This window comes from Dendropsophus ebraccatus, chromosome 9, assembly GCF_027789765.1.
Source record: "Dendropsophus ebraccatus isolate aDenEbr1 chromosome 9, aDenEbr1.pat, whole genome shotgun sequence".
NCBI classification, from domain to species: Eukaryota; Metazoa; Chordata; class Amphibia; order Anura; family Hylidae; genus Dendropsophus; species Dendropsophus ebraccatus.
Genome location: NC_091462.1, coordinates 86,317,718 through 86,342,486, shown reverse-complemented (window position 1 = coordinate 86,342,486; position 24,769 = coordinate 86,317,718). Strand labels below are relative to the sequence as shown.

At 43.2% G+C, this 24,769-nt stretch overlaps 1 protein-coding gene across 1 annotated transcript in view; it reads right to left on the bottom strand.

The window, feature by feature from the left end:
• The window catches only part of LOC138801809 (uromodulin-like), a 59,001-nt gene that overhangs the window by 31,698 nt on the left and 2,534 nt on the right, over window positions 1-24,769 (bottom strand). The window contains exons 2-9 of the mRNA XM_069984907.1: window positions 14,118-14,165; window positions 11,953-12,108; window positions 8,959-9,197; window positions 7,957-8,079; window positions 7,345-7,522; window positions 7,129-7,266; window positions 6,546-6,560; window positions 1,701-2,492 (exon numbers count right to left, since the gene is read on the bottom strand). Of these exons, the coding sequence (XP_069841008.1) occupies window positions 1,701-2,492; window positions 6,546-6,560; window positions 7,129-7,266; window positions 7,345-7,522; window positions 7,957-8,079; window positions 8,959-9,197; window positions 11,953-12,108; window positions 14,118-14,165 (1,689 nt within the window). The remainder of the gene's footprint in view (window positions 1-1,700; window positions 2,493-6,545; window positions 6,561-7,128; window positions 7,267-7,344; window positions 7,523-7,956; window positions 8,080-8,958; window positions 9,198-11,952; window positions 12,109-14,117; window positions 14,166-24,769) is intronic.

Genomic DNA, 24,769 nt, shown 5'->3' with positions numbered 1-24,769 from the left:
GTTTACTGTGAGGACAGAAGGAGCATGGTGACAGGCAGCAAGAGAGCCACTCTGGGAGCTGATTTGGACCAGACTGTTCCATTGACAGTGCAGGGGGAGGAGGGGCCGTGACTTTACAGCAGTGCAGTGAAAGAACGGCCCTGCTGCTGCTCTCACTAGAACAGCATGGATGGCAGCAGAGGGCCCCTTGATCCTCGATCATACGGAGATGCTAAACTGGAGGCCCACCTCAAGCTTAGGGCCCTTTAAAGGAGGAAGGGCCCACCGGGGGATCCCCCGGCTCCCTGTTGGCCCAGTCCGAGCCTGGGATGGAGGTACAGTAAGGGGCTTACCCCCGGCCGTCGATACAGCCCCTTCAGTCAGAATCATGGATATACTTGGTATGTGCAGCAGGAATGTATAGCTACGTATTGCTGACAGGAAGGGGTTAATGTCAGTGGGTTGGGCTGACTTTTCAATTGTGTGTATGGCTAACTTTAGGAATCTAGGTGTTAGGATGGGGACTGGGAAGACAAATAGATGGTGCAGTCCCTGTCGCTGACACCCGCCTCAGCTGTCCCTACTTGCCTGCCACACTCTGTCCTAGGAGGCAGTGGACAACATGGAGGCATTCCCTCACCTGCGGTAAAGTGAAACACACAAAACAAGACAAGATGAATACACACAATAAAGGGTAGTCAGCAGTCCAAGTCAGCAACGTTCAGAATATAAACAGGTCAGAGGAATGCTAGCTCAAGATACACTAGGGTTACTAGGCTCTATCACAGGCACTGGACCTGATACAAGTGCAGGTACTTGTGGAACTAGAAGTCCCAGCCCGGCCAGTTGCTGACAACTGACTGGTAGTGTCAGCTGTCAATCAAAATCACTGAGATCACCAACAATTAATGCTAATGGACCGGGGGAGTAACACCCCGGCCACTGCTACATCAAGGAATAGCAGAGCAGAAAACAAGAAGCAGTCTGGCTGCTATGGACGCCGTTGACGCACCCCTAGTCCCGATTGTTACGTACAGAAGTTCTAACACTAGGATATTGAAATACTGTTATGTAGGATCCTGTTTTCTACAAACCTGTTCCAAGAGCCCTCTTTCATTAATCTGACTGCAAGAGGAGAAACTTTGTTTAAAGGGATACTCCGGTGGAAATATATTTCTTTCAAAGCAACTGGTTTCAGAAAGTTATTTAGATTTGTAATTTACTTCTATTTAAAAAAAAAATCTTGTTTTTCCATACTTATCAGCTGCTGTATGTGCTGTGTTTTAATTTCAGTCTTATACAGTGCTCTCTGCTGCCACCCCTGTCCGAGACAGGAACTGTCCAGAGCAGGAGAGGTTTTCTATGGGAATTTGCTACTGCTCTGGACAGTTCCTGTCTCTGGCAGAGGTGGCAGCAGAGAGCACTGTGTCAGACTGGAGAAAACACACCACTTCCTGCAGGACATACGGCAGCTGATTAGTATGGGAAGACTTGAGATTTTTAAATAGAAGTAAATTACAAATCTTTATAACTTTTTTAATCCAGTTGATATATATATATATATATATATATATATATATATATATATATATATATCCCCCCCCCTCCGGAGTACCCTTTTAAGCCCCTTAACCATACACAGATCAAATCCAATTGAGGACCTTTAAAGGAGGTTATAACAAAGATAATAATCTGTAATAAAAAGAGAAGCTATTACTTACCTGTGCAAAAGGACAAATCGCAATCTGGCGTTCCATTCAGTCTATACACATGATATCCTGCAGAACAGGCTTTTATCTGGACGGTAGTTGACCATGCACAGCAGCCCCAAAACCAGCTGGCACAAACTGTCCGAGTCACAATCCCATCACTTACAATTGGATGTGTGCCCATCAACCACATTGAGGCTGCAGTACCACAAGTGTATTTTGGTGTGCAACTTTCTGGCATGCGAACACCCCCACTGCCAATAAAGCGATACCATCCGGTTTTATTATAGTCACAATTCAGTCGGTAATCATATATATTGGATGTACTTCTCCAGGGTTCATCGAGAACAGTGTGGTTTAAACATGGATCAGAACAGGTGTAAGACCCAAGTGATTTTATACACTCAACCTCTGGGTCACAGGCTCCATGTAAACATTCATTAATTTCACAATGGAAACCATCACCATAATAATCAGAGGGGCAGTAACAGGAGTAGTTGCCAATGGTATTGATACATAATCCCAGGAAAGCACACCTGATTAGGTCACGGTCGGGACATTCATCTATATCAACACAGGTGCCTGCTGAGCTGGTAAAGCCACTTGGACAGTCACAGGTGAAGGAGCCAAAAGCATTACCACAAATGCCAATGGAGCAATTATTTGACCAAGAGTAGGCACAGTCATCTATATCAGAACAGGTGAAGCCATCGCCAATTAACCCTTTGTTGCAGTTGCATTCTACATAGCCAACATATTCTTCACAGGTAGCATTTGGATGACATTGTGAGCAATTTCTTGCAGCTGTAAAAAAATTAAATAAAATGGATTTTTTTTAAATGGAATTTAAAAAAAAAAAGAACATTATTCACATTCTTTACTCCTGTCACCATATTTCTCCATCTTCAGGATATGGCATAATGCAAAAAATGTTAATTAACATGATACTTACATGAAGCATTCACAGTTGAAAAACAGAAGAACAATAAGTAGTAGAAAATATTATTCATGTATAATTATACAGTTAATACACAAGAAAAAAAAAGGAATTTATATGAACTTCCCAGTACATTTATGCAAAACAGTTTTCTGAGGTTGGAAAAAATGGCCCTTTTTCCCATGAACAGCACCACCTTTGTCCATGGGCCGTGTCTGGTATTGCAGCATTGATTTGAATGAGGCTCATATGCAATACCTAAATGATGGTGTCCTTTTTTTTTTAACCTGTGACAACCAGTCCAAGCTACACAATGCTTATATCATGAAAGTTAATTATTATATGGCTATGTTCACACAACATTTTTACAGCTCCATTTAAAATGACGTCCGTCATTTTGAGTCTAAAATACGACGTTATTTAGCAACCTGGCCTCCCCTAGTGCTGGTACATTATTCTAGTTTGCGGTTACTAATTGCCCTTTGGGTGCGGCTTAATTGAAAAGTCCATTGAATTTATTAGTAAAAACGGAAAAAGAACGGTGACAAAAGAAAAACTGTGTGTGAACAACTAATAAAAAATGTCTGCTGTTTGCAAAAGACCTCCGAAAATAATGATCATGTTCATTATGTTGACATCTGCGGTAAAAACGTCCTTTATTCAATGCATTGTATGCATTGGACGTCCGTCTTCCCATTGACTTCAATGCATTGCCATTGCAGTCAGTTAAATCACGGCAAAAACTGACGTACTTTTAAATAGCAAAATTGGCCGCCTTTTTTCTATTTTTGACATTGTGTGAACATAGCCTATTTAAGGAAATATGATAGATAGATAGATAGATAGATAGATAGATAGATAGATAGATAGATAGCAAAAAAAGATAAAGAGCAGCACTGCTGTGGGATTGCAGGTGCCTGCGGTCCAAGTCCTGACCAAGGACCGATTTAAATATCAGTAGAAAGTCCGCGGCACACAAAAGTGTAGGTGAAAAGTTAAACGTAGTTTATTTCATAGTGCAGCAATCCAGACGCAACGTTTCGGTGATTACATATCACCATTTTCAAGCGTATCAAGTGAAACATTCAAAAGACATATATAGTGAAGTAAGCAAACATGATTGGTGTACAATAATTGTCAAAACAGAAAACAACTGTGTTAGATATATTCTTATTGGTAGAAAATAATCTTCACCGCCCAGTGTGGGCGTAAAAATCCGTGTTGGTGATTTTAGGTCACATGGGCTTCATAGCCATTGTGATAGGTGAATAGTCCGTGTAAGTCCGTGTATCACCAAAGTGTATAAAAGTGTGACCTCTTGAAAAGGTGATATTCCATCACATAATCGGGAACATTCATAGGTAAATATTGAAAATTAAGAATAAGGTTAAGTAGCTTTCGGATCCGGGCTCACCACTTCTCCTACGGGATGTCTGTAAGATCGCGCATGCGTGGTACATCAGCCTCCCTCGCGTCCTGTGTTGTCATAGAGACTGGAGCCGGGAGCGCATAATGGAGTGTCACAGCAGTAGTTACAAAGAGGCTATCTATTCGTCACACGGCCCCAGGACTACACGGTCCAATTAAGGATCGTAAAGGTCCCCCGCCACCTTGGAATCAAATACCAGCCCTGTGAGGGGCAGCATTACCTTCCTTGGAGCGAGGCCCGTGACACGGACCTCTCCAGGTCCATTAAGGAAAACGCATCTCTACCGCATCGTGTGACTGTCTCCTTCCAAAGTTGTTGCTCCACAGGATGTCCGAGAGGAGGTAAGAGGAAGACATTCAGAGTGGATTAGTGTGGTGAGTCCTTATCCTCCAGCGCACATCAAAATCTGGAATATATAAGGTATATAGGTAAGAGATAATAATATTGTACACATGTTTCACATAGTTAGAATATTCGGCTTAAGAGGTAGGGAAAAAAAATTATAATGGGCAAGTGGATAGAAGATCACTTCAACATACTGTTACTGATTTTATATTCCACATTTAGTCCCTGTGGGGTTAGAGCCCCTAGTCTGTAAATCCATTCCAGTTCTCTCTTTTTTAATAGCATCAGTCTGTCACCCCCATATTTTAATGGTGGTACTCTGTCAATAATCATAACCTTTAGGTCGCCTTCCGTGTGTTTCATCTCAATACAATGTTTGGACACAGGTAAGTCCATTCGTCCCTTTCTGACTGAGTATCTATGTTGTCCAAACCGTGTCCGTAGATTATGTGTTGTTTCACCAACATAAATTTTTCTACATGGGCACCAAAGTACATACACAATCCAATCTGTGGTACAAGTAAGAAAATGTTTAATGGCATATTTATTCTTGGTTTCAGGATGTATGAAATGTGAACCCTTCACCAACTGTCTACAAGTCACACAGTCCGTACATGAAAAACATCCCAATCTGGGAGAGGTAAGTAGAGTTTGTTTGTCTCTTTTTTTGGAGACATCAGTTTTAACTAATCTGTCTTTTAAATTTTGATTTCTTCTATATGACAGTAATGGCGGAAGTTGGAATTCACTGATATTGGGATACGTGTCCTTTAGAATACGCCAATATTTGTTAACAATCCTGCCTATATGTGGGGAACAGTCTGTGTAGGTAGAAATAAACGGAATACGTTTTTGGGGCTCTCTTTTCCGTGTGTCCTTTTGTAATAGTGTCATCCTAGATATATTGGTCACTTTGGTCTTACATTGTCTTAACAATGGCCCTGGATAACCTCTACCTAGAAAGTCAGTGGTCATTTTGTCTAGTGCAGAATCTAGCTTGGTGTCATCTTCTATGATACGTCGTGCTCTGAGCATCTGACTATATGGTAGTGATTTAATCATACTTTTTGGGTGACAGCTAGAAAAGTGAAGAGTATTATTGGTGTCAGTTGGTTTTTTATAGATGTTGGTAGTTAGTGTGTTATTTACACGTGATACAGTAACATCTAAGTATTGCATTTCTTGTTCAGAAAAATTAACTGTAAATTTAATGGTTCTGTCTACAGTGTTCAGATATGTCACAAAAGCCTGTAGAGTGTCCTCTCCTCCTTTCCACAGGAGGAACACGTCGTCGATGTAACGCCACCAGACCAAAACATTCTGGAACTGGGGCGCCACATAGATTTCGTGCTCCTCCAAGTGGGACATGACGATATTTGCATAAGTCGGGGCGACGTTCGCGCCCATAGCCACGCCTCTCGTCTGCAGGTAGATACTCAGTCAGAAAGGGACGAATGGACTTACCTGTGTCCAAACATTGTATTGAGATGAAACACACGGAAGGCGACCTAAAGGTTATGATTATTGACAGAGTACCACCATTAAAATATGGGGGTGACAGACTGATGCTATTAAAAAAGAGAGAACTGGAATGGATTTACAGACTAGGGGCTCTAACCCCACAGGGACTAAATGTGGAATATAAAATCAGTAACAGTATGTTGAAGTGATCTTCTATCCACTTGCCCATTATAATTTTTTTTCCCTACCTCTTAAGCCGAATATTCTAACTATGTGAAACATGTGTACAATATTATTATCTCTTACCTATATACCTTATATATTCCAGATTTTGATGTGCGCTGGAGGATAAGGACTCACCACACTAATCCACTCTGAATGTCTTCCTCTTACCTCCTCTCGGACATCCTGTGGAGCAACAACTTTGGAAGGAGACAGTCACACGATGCGGTAGAGATGCGTTTCCCTTAATGGACCTGGAGAGGTCCGTGTCACGGGCCTCGCTCCAAGGAAGGTAATGCTGCCCCTCACAGGGCTGGTATTTGATTCCAAGGTGGCGGGGGACCTTTACGATCCTTAATTGGACCGTGTAGTCCTGGGGCCGTGTGACGAATAGATAGCCTCTTTGTAACTACTGCTGTGACACTCCATTATGCGCTCCCGGCTCCAGTCTCTATGACAACACAGGACGCGAGGGAGGCTGATGTACCACGCATGCGCGATCTTACAGACATCCCGTAGGAGAAGTGGTGAGCCCGGATCCGAAAGCTACTTAACCTTATTCTTAATTTTCAATATTTACCTATGAATGTTCCCGATTATGTGATGGAATATCACCTTTTCAAGAGGTCACACTTTTATACACTTTGGTGATACACGGACTTACACGGACTATTCACCTATCACAATGGCTATGAAGCCCATGTGACCTAAAATCACCAACACGGATTTTTACGCCCACACTGGGCGGTGAAGATTATTTTCTACCAATAAGAATATATCTAACACAGTTGTTTTCTGTTTTGACAATTATTGTACACCAATCATGTTTGCTTACTTCACTATATATGTCTTTTGAATGTTTCACTTGATACGCTTGAAAATGGTGATATGTAATCACCGAAACGTTGCGTCTGGATTGCTGCACTATGAAATAAACTACGTTTAACTTTTCACCTACACTTTTGTGTGCCGCGGACTTTCTACTGATAGATAGATAGATAGATAGATAGATAGATAGATAGATAGATAGATAGATAGTAAAATACCTGTAAACCCTTCCACTCGTACAGAGTATGGAGTTCCTGCATTTATGGCTATAGTCCACATTCCTTGTCCAGGGTCTGTCAGCTGATACATTGATACCCACAATTCTGAAACAATCTCTTTTAGTGGAAGTTCAGTAGCTGCAATTAAGAGACATAGACATGAAACTATAGAACAAGCAAGCAGGTTATCATTATATCAGGAGTAAAGAGACTTACAGTTAGGCCCTAATACTCGTATGGAATTTATCACTCCATCTGTGGTTATGATTAGGGATGTAAAGTTTTCTGCAATAGTAAAGTTCCCAGAATGATATCCTGCTTTATAATCCCCAGAGAAGAGGCGCACAGAGCTGTTGGAAGGTCTGGAAAGCTTGAAGTCAAAGTACTTAAAGACCTGAAAATAAGGTATATTATAGGGTCAAGTCAGGTATAAATTGAAGGCATTTTATCCATAACCAGTTGGTCATGATTTTAGTAAGATTTTATTAAAAGAGAACTCGACCTGACTTGTACTTCTGCCAGCATGTTACCAAAATAAAAGCTATACATCAGTGACATTAAGAATCCTGATATTAGAGGTGTAACACATATGCAATGTCCCAGTACCCCGTCTACCTGCCGAAAAATACAGGTTGTAGTAGATTTACCTCTGTCAGTATGGCACTGTATGGCTACTGTAAGTTCAAACATGCCTAATATGTACTGTATTACTTCATACTGCTTAATGCCCATGCCCCCAAACTACAGGGGCACCTCTATAAATCTTCCATGTTCCATAAATAACATTACTTATATAGAATATTATTTATAAGATGTAAATTACTGTACTTTATTGAAATCTGAAATAGAAACTCGAAAGACTTGTCCAAAACTGGCAGCGGCGATATCTCGATATATAAGGAAATCTTCATCATAAAAGCTTCTACAGAGACCGGTGATAAGGAAGAAAACCTGAGGGTGAAATAAAAGGGAAAATAAGTTGATAACAGTTACATTTTTTGTTTTGATAATCTTGGGGTGATAAGGAAATATAAATCCACCATTTACAGCAAAAATGACAGAAGTAGGACCCTCACTTATCATAAAGTGATAGCATAGCCTAGTAATATACCATTACTAGAGGTGATCGAATCTTCCAAACTTGAATTCCGGTAGATTTGCTTGAATCAGCTGTCAAATTTTATAGAAATTTGGAAGCAGATTACGATCTTGGGTTGAGCACAGAGTGCCGTGTCCAGGAAACCTGATAATATGTTTAAACAACAATGTACTAGACAATAACACACATGCTCTGCCTCGCTGCCCAGTGTACAGGAGTAGACACTCTAATACCAATCCTGGAAACTTTGATTTCAGACAAAACAAAGTTTTTTGGGGAGATCTCCATTTGTTTAGAATCAGTTTGTACAACTCTAGCTATAAAAGATGGGAATATTGGTAAAAGACTAAAGGGCCATTCCATCCAAACTGAACCTTTCGTAACACCTGTAACACCTAGTTAAACATTTTTTTTACAGCTAATTAACAATAATGCAATTTAACCACAAAAGTTATAAATATACATAAAGACTCTTAATGTATATTTATAACTTTAGTGTTTAAATTTCAGTTTTACTAGGTTTAACTAGGTGTTACGGGTGTTACGAAAGGTTCAGTTTGGATGGAATGGCCCTAAAGCTATGCAGGTTATGCCCAATATTCCCAATATTACTAATGGTCTACACCACTAAGTAGGGACTGTATGTACTTTGATTAGGTCAGGTTTATCATTATCAACCATCAATATTATTATTATTATTATTATTATTATTATTATTATTATTATGTTACCTGGGATTTGGTGATATTGATCAGTGAATAAATGTGGTCAATCAGGGTTGAGTTAAAGTAATCGAAAGAAGAGGATGTATATACCAGGATAAAGGAGTTAGGTGGGGAGTTTTCCAAAGCCAGTTCAAGTCCATGCATTGTCATCTGCCCACAATATTCACCTTCTCCTTTGGCCACCAGGCTGTTGAGGAATTCTGCAAACTGCTGTTTTGATTCCGTTATTCTTACAGGTCCATAAGCTGTTCAAGCATTAAGGTTTTTAATTGCAATATCGGAATATATATATATTTTTTTAAATCTATTCTCCAATGTGCTATGGCTGCAGCAGGCTGTGTGTGTGTGCGTGTGTGCGTGTGTGCGCGTGTGCGTGTGTGCGCGCGCGCACGCGCGCTATGGCAGAAGTGAAAGGAATATTCTGGGCATCAGTGAAAAATCTAGGGGGACAGGGATCATAATAAAGTAGCCCTATTTACATGTCCCCGTTCCCCCACAGTGTAGTTCTGAGTTGTTCAGGACATGGAGGCTGGAGACTAGCTGCATCCACTGCACACGCACAGGAGAATCTGCTTTATATCTTTGCCTCATTCCCTCAGAAGTTGACCCAGGATCAAGTAGGACATTAAACAGAAGCTTCTGAGCCAAATAATACTTTACACTACTTAGGCTATGTTCACACTACGTAAAAGTACGGCCGTTTTGGAACACTGCCTATTCTGCTATGGGATCCCGGCCGGAGCGTATACACATCGTATACGCTCCGGCCGGGATCCCATACAGACCCGCAAAGAACTGACATGTCAGTTTTCTGCGGCCGCAATTCACTGAATTGTGGCTGCAGAAAGACCTGTCAGTTCACACAATGAAGCGAGCGTCTCCAGCTGTTTGCTTCATTTTGTGCTGAGTGAAGTTCTGATGCTGGCGCGCGCTGATGCACTTGCATCAGAACACTGTGTCCGGAAATATTATCCGGTCAGTACTGCAGTACGAGCTAGACAGATCTTGGCAAAGACCGGCCGCTCCGTGACCTGGCCGGTCCTATACTCCATGTGAACGTGTCCTTAGACAAATAAGTCCCCTGGTGTCTGACTGGCCATTTATGAAAAAGTTGGAGTCCGGAGATGGAGTCAGCCCTGTTCAAATTTAGGAATCAGAGCTGTGGTTTACAGACTCCACAGCCCTGTATACAAGAGTCAATGTATTGTGGCTATTTATAGTGATCCTATTCATGGTCATACTACCATTACAACTTGGGTTCCATATGAAAGGATAGTGATCACCTGTAGTGTAGTGATGTCTGAAGTATATGACAATACCTGCAAAGTGTTTGCAGTCCTGACTTCCTTGCATTCTATGTCTCTGTACAGCTATTATCTGCAGGTCATGGGGTCAATGAAGTCAGTGGTGTGTTGCAGACAGTCTAATTAATGGCCACTACATAAAACATGCCACCTCTAAAAGACTCTACAAAGCTCCTGCCCTGAGCAATAAACTTGTCTCACCTCATGGCAGAGACTGCCCTAAGAATATTTAACACCGAAATTATTTCATATTTGTTCAATGTTTGACTGCCTTTTAGTTTTTGTCAGACGCCTTAGGTCCCTTCTCTGTCTAACTTTTTTCTTTCTGTTTTCTCCTTTCTGTTTTACACCTTGTTCTTGTTCCTTTTCTTTTATTGTACTTAGTTTTTATATTTTTTTAGAGCATGCATATAAAAACTGGCCCGCGGGCCAAATCTGGTTATTTTTGGCCCACCGAGGACATTAATTGATTTCCTAGAGCTGACCCACCAATAAAATAGTAACATAGTTAATAAGGTTAAAAAATGACAAGAGCCCATCATGTTTAACCTAAGGAAATCCCACTGTATTGTTCCAGGGGAAGGCAAAAACCCCTATGAGGAAGATAACAATTGCCCCATCACAGGGAGAAAATCCCTTCCCGACTCTAATGACAATCAGAATAATCCCTGGATCAACATATCACCAGAAATCTAATGCCCATAACCCCTGTACTGTCCATTCATATATTTGAACATTGTAATTAGATTGCCCCTAAGACGTCTTTTTTCTAGCGTAAATAACCCCAAGCTTGATAATCTGTCCTGGTACTGTAACCCACCCATTCCCTTAATGACCTTTGTCGCCCTCCTCTGCACCCGCTCCAGTTCAGCTGTGTCCTTCTTATATACCGGTGCCCAAAACTGTACACAGTATTCCATATGTGGTCTGACCAGTCTGACAGGACCGATCCCTCATAAATCCATGCTGATGCTGCGTTATAAGATTGTTTTCATTAAGATTCTCCAATATAGCATCTCTTACAAATCCCTCAAATACTTTACCCACTATAGATGTTAGACTTACAGGCCTATAGTTTCCAGGATTACTCTTACACAGAAGATTATTATATGGGTGTTCTGGATGGCTGCTCAGACCACCTACAGTATATTATAATCTTCTAGGACACAGGCAGTTTGAAGCCTGTGGCCTAGAAGTGAGGGCTTGCTACTATGTGAAGAACTCTTGGGAGGGCTGGTTACTACTGTATGAGACACTATTGTGAGGGCTTACTATTTCATGGAGCACTTTTGGGAGTTTTAATTACTCTATGGGGCACTATTGGGATGCTGACAACTATATGAGGCACTAATGGGAGGGCTGGCTACTATGTGCGACACTATTGGAAAGGCCGCACACCACTTTGCACGCTTTAATAAATATCATGGTTGGCCCACGACTTTGTCCAATTTTTCAATTTTGCCCCACTGTGTATCTGAGTTTGACACCCTTGTTATAGAGGATTCTCATTTTAGGGACTTTTATATGTTATATGTAAATGTATTTTGGTAGATTTCCTCCTTTTGTTTTAATTATGATTTTTTTTTTGTTTATGTTTGTTTTTAATGTTTTCAGCCATGATGCTGCCATGCAACATTTGATAAAACAAGAATGTAAAATCTAATCTGTAAACCTAGTGACAGTCAAAGTAACATACTTAAGTAATTGAACTCCACCATGGTATACTGCCGAACACCACATGGGAACCTGGCGGTCACATGGTCCAGTAGCCAACTATTTACACTCTTCAGCTGCATTAAACCATCAGACATTGATCCTTTAGTGTTCACTAGATAAGTGAGGGAGGAAGACTCTAGAGGAGAAAAGGGAATGTTTTTTTTTTTTCAATTCACAATAAATAAATGCAGAGTCCCTTTTCATATTTGCTGAGTGTTCAATAATATTGTACCTAAATGTTGGAAAGATTCCCCAGTTTCTTAAAGCGACTCTGTACCCACAATCTGACCCCCCCCAAACCACTTGTGCCTTGTAGCTGCTTTTAATCCAAGATCTTTCCTGGGGTCCGTTTGGCAGGGGATGCAGTTATTGTCATAAAAAAAACTTTTAATCCTACATCGCTGTGTCTAACAACCGGGGCTTACATTTGTGTATGCATTAGGCTGGCACCACCTCTCCGTCCTTCCTCCCCACCCTCCTCATCATTAGGAATGCTCCAGGCAGATTGCTTCCTATTCCCCAACTGTGTGTATAATGAACATGGGCTGGATCGTTAATACATCTTTGCAAAGTTTAAACAGCAGTAAATGTTCCTGGATCATTCCTAATGATGAGGAGGGTAGGGAGGAAGGACGGAGAGGTGGTGCCAGCCTAATGCATATACAAATGTAAAACCCGACCGTTAGACACAGCGCTGCAAGATTAAAAGTTGTTTTTAGCACAATAACTGCATCACCTGCCGAACGGACCCCAGGACAGATCTTGGATTAAAAGCAAATATCCGAAGGTGCAAGTGGTTTGGGGGGGGACAGATTGTGGGTACAGAGTCGCTTTAAAGATCCCCATCATACTTCTAAGATAAGAACTATTGAATATTATACAGTCCATCTATATCATTAAAAAAAAGTACCAAATAAATCGTTATAAAAACTGATAATAATAAATGTCAATCAACTTTTTTCATAATTTTCTATTAAGAGTCCTACTAAAAACCTTCTCGGCAGTAATAACTACTTTTGAGGTAAAAGAAAATTGGAACCCAATATGGCTCTGGGATATATTACCTGGATCAAGCTGTATACATATAATGAGAACTCTACTCTTGAATTATCTCGCTACTTTTGCTATAATAGCCAATTTAGGTGTTTCCCGAACATAGAACACTCTATTGGCTTGAATCCACTATCTCTTAAACCTAGTTCACCTTGCATGTGATTGACAATTCATGTAAAGAGTAAAGTAGATGATGATAATGATGAGCATGTATCTGTATTTTGCTGTAAATTACTTCTATGTAGCCAAGAAATCGACTACAATGAAAGCACCGACCTCTGCACATATCTAAATAATAGATTTACAGTAAAACGTGAAGAAAACCTCTTAATAGCATTGAGATAAAATTGCCTTTTCAACTAACAGGATAAATGTCATTTAGCTATATAATTCAAGCTGTTGAATTAAAGATATTACTAGATTTGCAGATATCTATCATAAGGAACACAGTTTGACAGAACAAATAGGGACTGTGTGGTTTAAAAAGTTTATAGACCCTTATCTGGTAGCAGGAGTGGATAGCAGCTACAAAAAGAGTCTATTACGCTGGAGGACCCAATATGCCCATTACATGGACAACCCAATGTAATGACTATCTCCCTTGTAATGGCACTGCAGGGTAATATCAACACTTGCTGTTGGGTTTCCCTCTAACTGACCCCAACTTATCATCAGGGACATTTCTAAGAAAAAAGAAAACAGCAGTCAACTCTATTCATGTCACCAAAAAAATCAGACATATTCTGTTTCTATCCTGTATATTCAGCACAGAAACTAGGGTTATTACACAGTCATGAAAACATATAGGGGAAAATTTATGAAAGGGTGTAAATATACACCTGGTGTAAACTGCCCAGTGCAGCCAATCACAGCTCCTCTTATATTTTACCAGAGCTGAAAGCTGAGCTATGACTGGATGCTGTGGGCATTTTATACCAGATGTATATTTACATCCTTTCATAAATCTCACCCATAATATATCCCTATACTGTATCATGCTTTATCATGATTTCATATTTTGTAAATAAATATATATATATATATATATATATATATATATATATAAATCTAGTAATTGTGGATATGTCTTACCTGTGTACACTTCACAAGTCCTCCCAGCAGCAGCAGTGGTGCCATTACCTGTAGAGGTGTTATTGAGATAGTGATTTACAATTGACATAAACACAAAATTAAAGGAGAAGTCAGGCGAAAATTTTTATTTAAGTATTGTATTTCTCCTCAAAAGTTATACAAATCACCAATATACACTTATTACAGGAAATGCTTATAAAGTGCTTTTTTCCCTGCACTTACTACTGCATCAAGGCTTCACTTCCTGGATAAAATGGTGATGTCACAACCCGACTCCCAGAGCTGTGCGGGCTGTGGCTGCTGGAATGGATGATGGCAGGGGGACACTGAGGGACACAAGCACTGAAGGGACACTGAGCATCTCTCTGCCTTCATCCTCTCCAGCAGCCACAGCCTGCACAGCTCTGGGAGTAGGGTCGTGGCATCACCATTTTATGTAGAAAGTGAAGCCTTGATGCAGTAGTAAGTGCAGGGAAAAAAGCTATTTATGAGCATTTGCCGCATTTGGTGTATATTGGGGATTTGTATAACTTTTGGGGGCAATGCAATACTTAAACTAGATTTGCATTTCCAGGAAAATACATAGTGCTTGAAAAGAGCGCCCCTTTACCAGTTACTTCCAGAGCACCCCTTTAACAGTGACTTCCCTTTAAGAGAATCTTTAACCCTGAGTGCCATCCCTTTAAAAGCGACCTAGGTCCCGTCCCTTTAAGAGCGACTTGGGTCCCGTCCCTTCAAGAGCAACATGGGTCCCGTCCCTTTAAGAGTGACTTGGGTCCCCTCCCTTTGAGAGCGACTTGGGACCCGTCCCTTTTAAGAGCGACTTGGGTCCTGTCCCTTTTAAGAGCGACTTGGGTCCCATCCCTTTTAAGAGCGACTTGGGTCCCGTCCCTTTTAAGAGCGACTCTGGTCCCATCCCTTTAAGAGCGACTCTGGTCCCATCCCTTTAAGAGCGGCTCTGCTACTTATAATGGTAAAGATCATTGCTTGGTTACCATGACAATCTTAGGGCCCTATTCCACAGTAACGATAATCGGCCGAATCGGCCCCATTTGGCCCGATTCGGACGATTAACGCTCGGTAGAATAGAGAGAACGATCAGCCGATGATCGTGTCATCGGCTGATCGTTCATTTAGGGCCAGACCTAAAATCATCGTTCACACATCGCTATGGTTAAATAGCGGTGCGCGGCGGGCGACCGACGATTTGACAAGCAGCAGCAGCAGCATACATTACCTGTCCAGACTTCTTCTCCGCGCTGTCTTCATCCCCGGGTCCCGCGCACTCTATCTTCAGAATGGCCGGTCAGCTGACGGAGCGCTCAGCCAATCACAGGCCGGGACCACCGGCCTGTGATTGGCTGAGTGTGGCTTGTGGCTGACAGGCTATTCTGAAGCTAGATCGCGCGGGACCCGATGAGGAAGACAGAGGGGAGAAGAAGACCTGACAGGTAATGTATGCTGCAAGGACATCGGTAACAATGTCCCTGCAGCCCTCGCTCAAGGATCATCGGGCCATGGAATAGGCCCAGTAAATGAGTGGCGATCTAGCAGATCGGCGCTTGTTTAGATCGTTGATCGGGCCCTGCTCGGCCCGTGGAATAGGACCCTTACTCATGTCAGGTAGACAAAATCGTTAAGAAATTTCCATATATTACATCTTCTATTGGCCAATAGTGGACATGTGACTATCTGAATGTTGTGATACATTGCCTGACAAGACCTTAGAGTTCCTATTGGCTGCCATATTTCAGCTATTTGCATATGTGCTGTGATTAGAGTGTGGCCATTATTTCCAATGGGCCATTATTTTCTATGGGAAATTCGGGGTCTTTAAACGTAAATTACTCAAAAACGAAAAATCCGATCGAAACGAAAAATAGATAGCACACCTTACACCGCCAAGGGCTTTGAAACGCAGTTTAAACAGAGTCTGTGTGCAAAGCGGTGCGGGCTGTATTACATGCAGAAAAATGGCTGAAAGAAGAAGAAGAAACGGAAGAATAAGAATACGGATTACAATATGGTGCTGTTCAAGCACTATAATAAAAATTTTCACCAGACTTCTCCTTTAAGTACATATAATGTCACAGAGGTGGTTAAAAATATTCTACATGGAATATAGTTATATTGGTAAAATACACAAAACTACCTGTACCATACAGTATGTCCATGGATTTATCCACAAAAGTCACCCCTCTGCCAGGTAAGAAGATACTGGTATTATAAAAACCAAGACTCTTTATGCATTTGATAGGTGCCAACACATACAGTTGAGTTGCATATCTATCTTTTATACATTTTACACTTACCACTGTTGTATGCGGTCGTTGTATTTGATGTTGTGTTGTATCCCCCTATTGTTACAGTATAAAATGGGAAAAAAAGGTAAAATATTGCAGATGCACTTTAAGCTGCTAATAAATTATAGAAGGTTCCACATTTTGAACTCACATATTGTTCTTGCTGCGATGAGTTGAAAGATGAGGCTCAGGTATAGATACATGGTTATATTGCTTATTAGTTGTCATAGAGAACTGAGTTTCTTGGTGCGTACAGCAAAGACTACTCAATGTAAGACGTTTATTGTCCTAGTCTCTGGAGCTGAAGCAGCTTTTTCTAGTTTAGACAGGAAACCACCATTCACTGGATATGTATTGTAATCATATTTTTCATGCATTTCCTTGTCCCCTTTGAATAAGTTTTTACCCAACTGGTTTAATGCAGAGACAATAGCGTTAAAGTAATGATAACCTACATATTTCACATAATTTGCTGTATCTATGTTAATGTTGAGAGGACAAACAGGATTCTCTGAATGCTTTCTTAGCCAAGTCATCTGCTGCTTTTTCCACATAGTGTTTTTCATGTTTTTGTATGATTTAAAATAAATGTAAAATTTAATTTTTTTCTTGTATATTCTGTGTATTTTTGCTAAATTATATACATATTATGGCTGGAGGTAGGTGCAGCTCACTTAAATAAATCCCAATGCTGAGGTTAACAGAAAAATGTCAACACCCGAGTATAAACAAATATAGAATAAAAGGAAATATATCTGTCCTTTAACCACTAGGCGACCCGGGACGTACCGGTACGTCCTGGAAGTCTGTCCCCAGACGACCCTGGACGTACCCGTACGTCCTAAGCTATGAAGCGCGCTCCGGAGCGGAGCACGCTTCATAGCAGGTAGGGGCCAGCTGCAATCAGCAGCCGGCACCTCACCAATAATGACAGGCTGCAGCGATAGCACTGTAGCGTGACATTAACTCCTCAAACTCCGCGATCGCGCCGCAGCGTTTAAGTACAAGTGACAGGGGGAGTTCCCTGTCACTTACCGATCGGGACCCCCGCAGTGTGACTGCGGGGGTCCCGATCGGTAAAACGGACCGCCGGAGGTCTCTCACCTGCCTCCATGCGGTCCGATCGGCGCTCTGGTCACTGAGCCTGCACAGGCAGGCTCAATGAGCAGAGAGCCGATAACACTGATCAATGCTATGCCTATGGCATAGCAGTGATCAGAGTGTACAATAAAAGTAATCAATGTACAAGACCCCCAAAGGGACTTAAAATGTATAAAAAAAAAAGTTAAAAACACCCAACACACTACCCCAAAACCCCTCCCCCAATAAAAGTCTAAATCACCCCCATTTCCCATTATATAAATAAAACATATACAAATAAATAAACATACGGTATAATATACCGTAGCGTGCGTAATTGTCCGATCTATTAAAATATTAAAAGCGTCATTGTGAACGGCGTAGACGAAAAAAGTGCGCGGATTACCGATTTTATGTTACATTTTATATATATATATATATATATATATATATATATATATATATATATATAGAAAAATTTATAAAAAGTGACCAAAACGTCCGATCTTCACAAAAATGGTATTAATAAAAACTAGAGATCATGGCGGAAAAAATTACACCCCATACAGCCCTGTAGGTGAAAAAAGTAAAACTGTTATAAGCGTCACAATAAGCCCATTTAATTAATATTTAATTGGCAAAAAAAAAGGATTTCATAAAAAAAAAAATATAACATTAGAGAATCTGTGTAAACCTGCATATGGATGTGTTCGGGCTGCCCTATAGAATAATGGTGTCATGTCGCTTTTACCATTCAGTGCATTACGTAGACAGAGGAACCCCCCAAACTTTACCATATTGCATTCTTTTTTACGATTTCACCTATTTATATCTTCATAAATAATATATTTGGGATTCCGTCATACATGTTATGGTAAAATGAAAGACACCATTACAAAGTACAACTATTCCTGTAACAAAAAAGCCATTAAATGACCTTGTAGATAGAAAACTGAAAGTGCTAGAGCTCTTAGAAGGGGAGGAGGGAAAAACGAAAGCGCAAAGATCAAAATTTACGCGGTCCACTGGGTCATTTTGGGCCTGGTTCTTTAAAGGGTTAAAGCAACTCTGTACCCACTTTCGCCCCTCCCCAATTACTTTTACCTACTTGTACCTCATGTGAAGTCCATTCTTTTAGTATTTTTGTGGACACTGGTCGAGTTTTCGTTCGTGTGAAAAAAGAATTACTTGTGGAGATGTTGTGTCTAAGAGGCAGGTCCCAGAGCCTTCGTGCCCAGGTGACGCGCCGCCTCTGTGGTCCCGATCTGCGCCTCCCCCTCCTGCCCTTTGTCTGCCCTCACTCCTGAAGTTGTTATTGGGTCTGCGCCGTGTGTCGAAACCCCTGGCAGCGCAGCCTCATTGCGGGTCACGCTGCGCGTCGTCCAAGCCTAGTGTTGGCGACGTGCTTCTTGTGGCCCGCCTCCAATGTGTTTGTAATCAGCCTCCCCATCTTCCTGTCCCGCCTCCCATGTCAGTCCTGTTCCACCACGCCCCCCGCTTACGCTGTTTCCGTCCCTTCTAGCTTCGGTGGCGCAGCACATGCGCAGTAGAGCGCCGTAGTGCACGTATCCTGCGCCGGATATGTGCGCTACTGCGCTCTACTGCGCATGCGCTGCGCCACCGAAGCTAGAAGGGACGGAAACAGCGTAAGCTGACCCCTAACGTCACAGAGACTTCGCCAGGGATTTTGACACACGGCGTAGGCGCAATAACAACTTCAGGAGTGAGGGCAATTATGTACAAAAGATAGTGGGTTGTCCAGGTTAATCTTAACCAGTATCTGTTCTTCCTGTTCGTCTCTAAAAATGGCAGCTGAAATCGCAATGGTCCGTATAGCGTTCAGTCACCTTAGTCATAGCGACCCCTGTCGGTCAAATAAGCCTTCAACGGCTTATGTCAAATTATGACCCCTGTCGGTCAGTATAGCCTCAAACGGCTAAGATCATATGCAAACACCTGTACTCTAAGCTTCCAATGGCTTTTGTGGAGTTATGACCCCTGTCGGTCAGTACAGCCTTAAACGGCTAAGATCATATGCAAACACCTGTACTCAACGCGTTTCAGTCAATTGTAATATAAACATCATCAGGAGTATTAGGTGGAATATGTGCAACAGTAATAGTTATTCAATATGCAGTTTATATTATGGACACGAGGTTCCAACAGCGGTACTCACTATCCCATGAGGGTAGGGCAAGGAACATGTAGATACGGTTTAGCAGTGGCCAATGTGTGACGTCACTCATTAGCCCAGTGTGCGCCACACCAACTGCCCTCCTGTGCACGCCTGCAACAGGGGCAGGACCCGCCCCTCGGCGTGGTAAGAGAGGGGCGGGACATGGTGTCGACCTGATCACGCTCCCGGGTCCTGTAGTGAGAGCCAAGGAAGGTACTGTGCTTGGTGCTGAAATATTCGTTTAGACATTGGTGGGTGTATTCTGGTTATACGTATGGACAGATAAGTGCAGTTGTGATGATGTGCAGTATGTGATAATTCTGCTGACAACAGTGAATGGACCAGGGGTAGGGATAAACCTATTTGGAAATATTGACAGCAGTCATGACTGTGAATAATAGAGGAACTATTAATTAATCTAGTTATCCCTAATCACTAGGTCCCTATGCCTAGGTGGGGTGGCCGCCCTAAAAAGGGCGGTTCCACTCTGGATCCTAATCTATCCGTCCCTAATGTACCCTAATTGAATCGGTACAGGCCAGTGTTACCTCATACAGGGCCTACTAAGGTCCTGGCTACGTCGATAGCACAGCACATTAGACAGGTGCACAGGGGGGACCCATCCTGTAACAGGTTCTCAGCCATTGAGAGCCTCAAACCCTCACAGAGAGGGGGGAATCTGGACAGACTCCTCCTGCAAAAGGAAACGAGATGGACCTATACCCTTGATCAGGGGCGTAACTAGAAATGGCTGGGCCCCATAGCAAACTTTTGATTGGGCCTCCCCCCCCCCCCCCCCCCGACCGCCCCCTCTCGATCGACCACTACGCCATCAACACACTCAGCTCTACACAGGTCCTGTACACCATATAAATTACAGTACAGTTATATCAGGTGACTTACAGGGGACGTCTTCTCTGTTCGGAGTTCTTCCCTTTTCATTTTCTTCTCCATCTCCTTCTCCGAGCCACAAATCCACAGAATCTGCCAGAACAACATATTAGTCTCCTCACACTGGCACCATCCTCATCTCTCTATACTGCACATCTGCATTGGCCCCTTTACACCCTCATTTAGTGGGAAGGCTGACTCTATGTGATCCCATTTTATTTTATGGCTCTCCTCTCTGTTGCCCCTCCTTATAAATAGCCCCCTTATGTTGCCCCCCTTATAGAAGCCCCCCATGCTGTCCCCCTTATAGATGCCCCCCATGTTGTCCCCTAATAGATGGTCCCCTATGTTGCCCCCCCCTATAGATGGCCCCTCCTATGTTTTCCTCTTATAGATGGCCCCCTCTCCCCCTATATTGTCCCTTTATAGATGTTCCCCTCTCCCCCAATGTTGTCCCTTTATAATATCCCTCTCCCCTATGTTGTGCTCCTCTCCCCTATGTTGTCCCCTTATAGATGGCCCCCTCTCCCCCTATGTTGCCCCCCCTTATAGATGTCCCTCTCCCCCCTTCCTTATAGATGTCCCCCTCTCCCCCCCTTCCTTATAGATGGCCCTCTCTCCCCCTCCCTTATAGATGCCCTCCTCTCCCCCCTCCCTTATAGATGCCCCCTTCTCCCTCCCTTATAGATGTCCCCCCCCCTTCCTTATAGATGGCCCTCTCTCCCCCCTCCCTTATAGATGCCCCCTTCTCCCTCCCTTATAGATATCCCCCTCTCCCCCCTTCCTTATAGATGTCCCCCTCTCCCCCCTTCCTTATAGATGTCTCCCTCTCCCCCCTTCCTTATAGATGTCTCCCTCTCCCCCCTTCCTTATAGATGTCTCCCTCTCCACCCTTCCTTATAGATGCCCTCCTCTCCCCCCTCCCTTATAGATGCCCCCTTCTCCCTCCCTTATAGATGTCCCCCTCTCCCCCCTTCCTTATAGATGTCTCCCTCTCCCCCCCTTCCTTATAGATGCCCTCCTCTCCCCCCCTTCCTTATAGATGTCCCCCCCCTTCCTTATAGATGCCCTCTTCTCCCCATCCCCCTTATAGATGCCCTCTTCTCCCCATCCCCCTTATAGATGCCCTCTTCTCCCCATCCCCCTTATAGATGCCCCCTTCTCTTCCCCCCCCCCCCCCCGGAAAGCAGGTTTAAAAAAAACAAACAAACTCACCTTACAACGCGCTCCCCCGTCGAGCCTTTTTCCTGTCAGTCTCCCGTCTGATGCGCGGCTGCCGGGGGTGTCGCGTCCTATCCCCGACAGCGCGCGTATCATAGAGCTCTCTGTGGGCTTGTGCTGCGGCCGCGACTTCCGGCACACAGAGAGCTCTATGATACGCGCGCTGCCGGGGAGAGGACGCGACACCCCCGGCAGCCGCGCATCAAACGGGGGACTGACAGGAGCGCTGTCGGTCGGTCCCGTGCTCCTCCTGGCCCAGTGACTCCTTTTCCCTATGGTTGGGGAAAGGAGTCGCCGGGTCAGGAGGAGCACGGGACCCGCGTCACGGGCCCCCTGATGCGGCGGGGCCCCATAGCAGCCGCTATGGCTGCTACGGCGGTAGTTCCGCCATTTCCCTTGATACAGTATCACCAAAAGGGCTCAATGAACATCTTAATTTTGCCTGTTATATCTAAACTACGTTATTTCCGTCCCCTTAATCCTACTTTTACCCGATTTTCCTCCCCCACCCTTTCTCCCCACTCCTTCCCGACTCCCTTATATCCATCTTCATCACCCCGGCCAGTAAATAGGCAGATAGCCAGGACCTTAGTAGGCCCTGTATGAGGTAACACTGGCCTGTACCGATTTAATTAGGGTACATTAGGGACCGATAGATCAGGATCCAGAGCGGGACCGCCCTTTTTAGGGTGGCCACCCCACCTAGGCATAGGGACCTAGTGATTAGGGATAACTAGATTAATTAATAGTTCCTCTATTATTCACAGTCATGACTGCTGTCAATATTCCCAAATAGGTTTATCCCTACCCCTGGTCCATTCATGTTGTCAGCAGAATTATCACATACTGCACATCATCACAACTGCACTTATCTGTCCATACGTATAACCAGAATACACCCACCAATGTCTAAACGAATATTTCAGCACCAACGACAGTACCTTCCTTGGCAGCTGATCCACTCACTACAGGACCCGGGAGCGCGATCAGGCAAACACCATGTCCCGCCCCTCTCTTGCCACGCCGAGGGGCGGGTCCTGCACCTGTTGCAGGCGTGCACAGGAGGGCAGTTGGTGTTGGTGCACACTGGGCTAATGAGTGACGTCACACGCGTCGGGCCCGCTCTCTCTATATGGTAGCGCGCTGACCAGGGACTCCCTTCTATCTGCCACTGCAGAAGAACGGAGCGCTCACGTCTCCCCACCCTTGAACAAAGTAAGTTCACATTATTAGCTGTCTTTTCCTACCCATGCTAATGTCTTTTACTTGTGTAACTAATTTTAGTCCATTTACCCTTAGACCGGCACACCACCGGATTCTAAGACAGCTACTAGACTCACATTACAGGGGACAATTGAGGGACTTAGTAAGTATGATTACAGAAACTAGTCTGTACATAGCCTGTATATAATTACATATACACTTACACTTGCCTCATTGTTTACAGGATCGGTATTGGCCACTGCTAAACCGTATCTACATATTCCTTGCCCTACCCTCATAGGATAGTGAGTAATGCCGTTGGAACCTCGTGTCCATAATATAAACTGCATATTGCATAACTATTACTGTTGCACATATTCCACCTAATACTCCTGATGATGTCTATATTACAATTGACTGAAACGCGTTGAGTACAGGTGTTTACATATGATCTTAGCCGTTTAAGGCTGTACTGACCGACAGGGGTCATAATTTGACATAAGGGTGGCATACAGCAGGGCCATCTTAACAGCATTATGGGCCCCTGGGCAGAGGTGCGAATTGGGCCCGACCCCCCGCGGCCACCGCCATCAAAACCCCCCATCTTTGCAACCCCGCCCCTAGCCAGTACAATTACGTACAATAAAAAAATACAAATTATTGTTAACATAAACTTTAATTCACAACACAGTCTTTCAGCAGCGCAAAAACAAAAAATAACCGTGCGTGCATGCCTCACCAAACCAGGCCAGGTTGGCTTTAAAGTATCCAAAAAACGCAATGGAGACAGCACTTCCAACAGCAATCTGCAGGGTTTATTGTCACACCAGTGCAACATGTCTCATATATACAGAGGGGCAACAACATGACTATTATATATGAGAACCATGTTGTTTCCCTGTATGTATACTGTATAATACAATATACAGGGAAACAACATGGCTTATATATAGAGAAGGGCAAAACAACATGTCTCATATATACATAGGGGCAACAACATGACTATTATATTATATATGAACCATGTTGTTTCCCTGTATACAGGACACAGGGAAGCAACATGGTTCATATATAATATAATAGTCATGTTGTTGCTCCTCTGTCTATATGAGACATGTTGTTTTGCCCGTCTCTATATATATGCCAGATAACAAGCAACAAATATTACCACCGCATACTGACTAACACCACCGCTGCTACTGACTAATCCACTGTACACAGATCACTATCACCTCATCCAGTCATATAGAGGTACCCAGCTCTACACAGGTTCTGTACACCATATACATTACAGTGCAGATACATCAAGTGACTCACATGGGACGTCTTCTCTGATCAGAGTTCTTCCCTTTTCATCTTCTTTTCCATTTGCCCTGTACCGTTATGAGAACTTCTCCGAGCCACGAATCCACAGAATCTGCCAGACAGACATATTAGGCTCCACACTCTGTCACCATCCTCTTCTCTCTACACACTGCACATCTGTATTGGCCCCTTATAGATAGCTCCCCCTGTATTACCCCCTTATAGATGGCTCCCCCCTGTGTCCCCCCCTTATAGATGGCTCCCCCTGTATCCCCCCTTATAGATGGCTCCCCCTGTATTACCCCCTTATAGATGGCTCCCCCTGTATTACCCTCTTATAGATGGCTCCCCCCTGTATTACCCCCTTATAGATGGCTCCCCCTGTATTACCCCCTTATAGATGGCTCCCCCCTGTATTACCCCCTTATAGATGGCTCCCCCCTGTATCCCCCCCCGTATAGATGGCTCCCCCT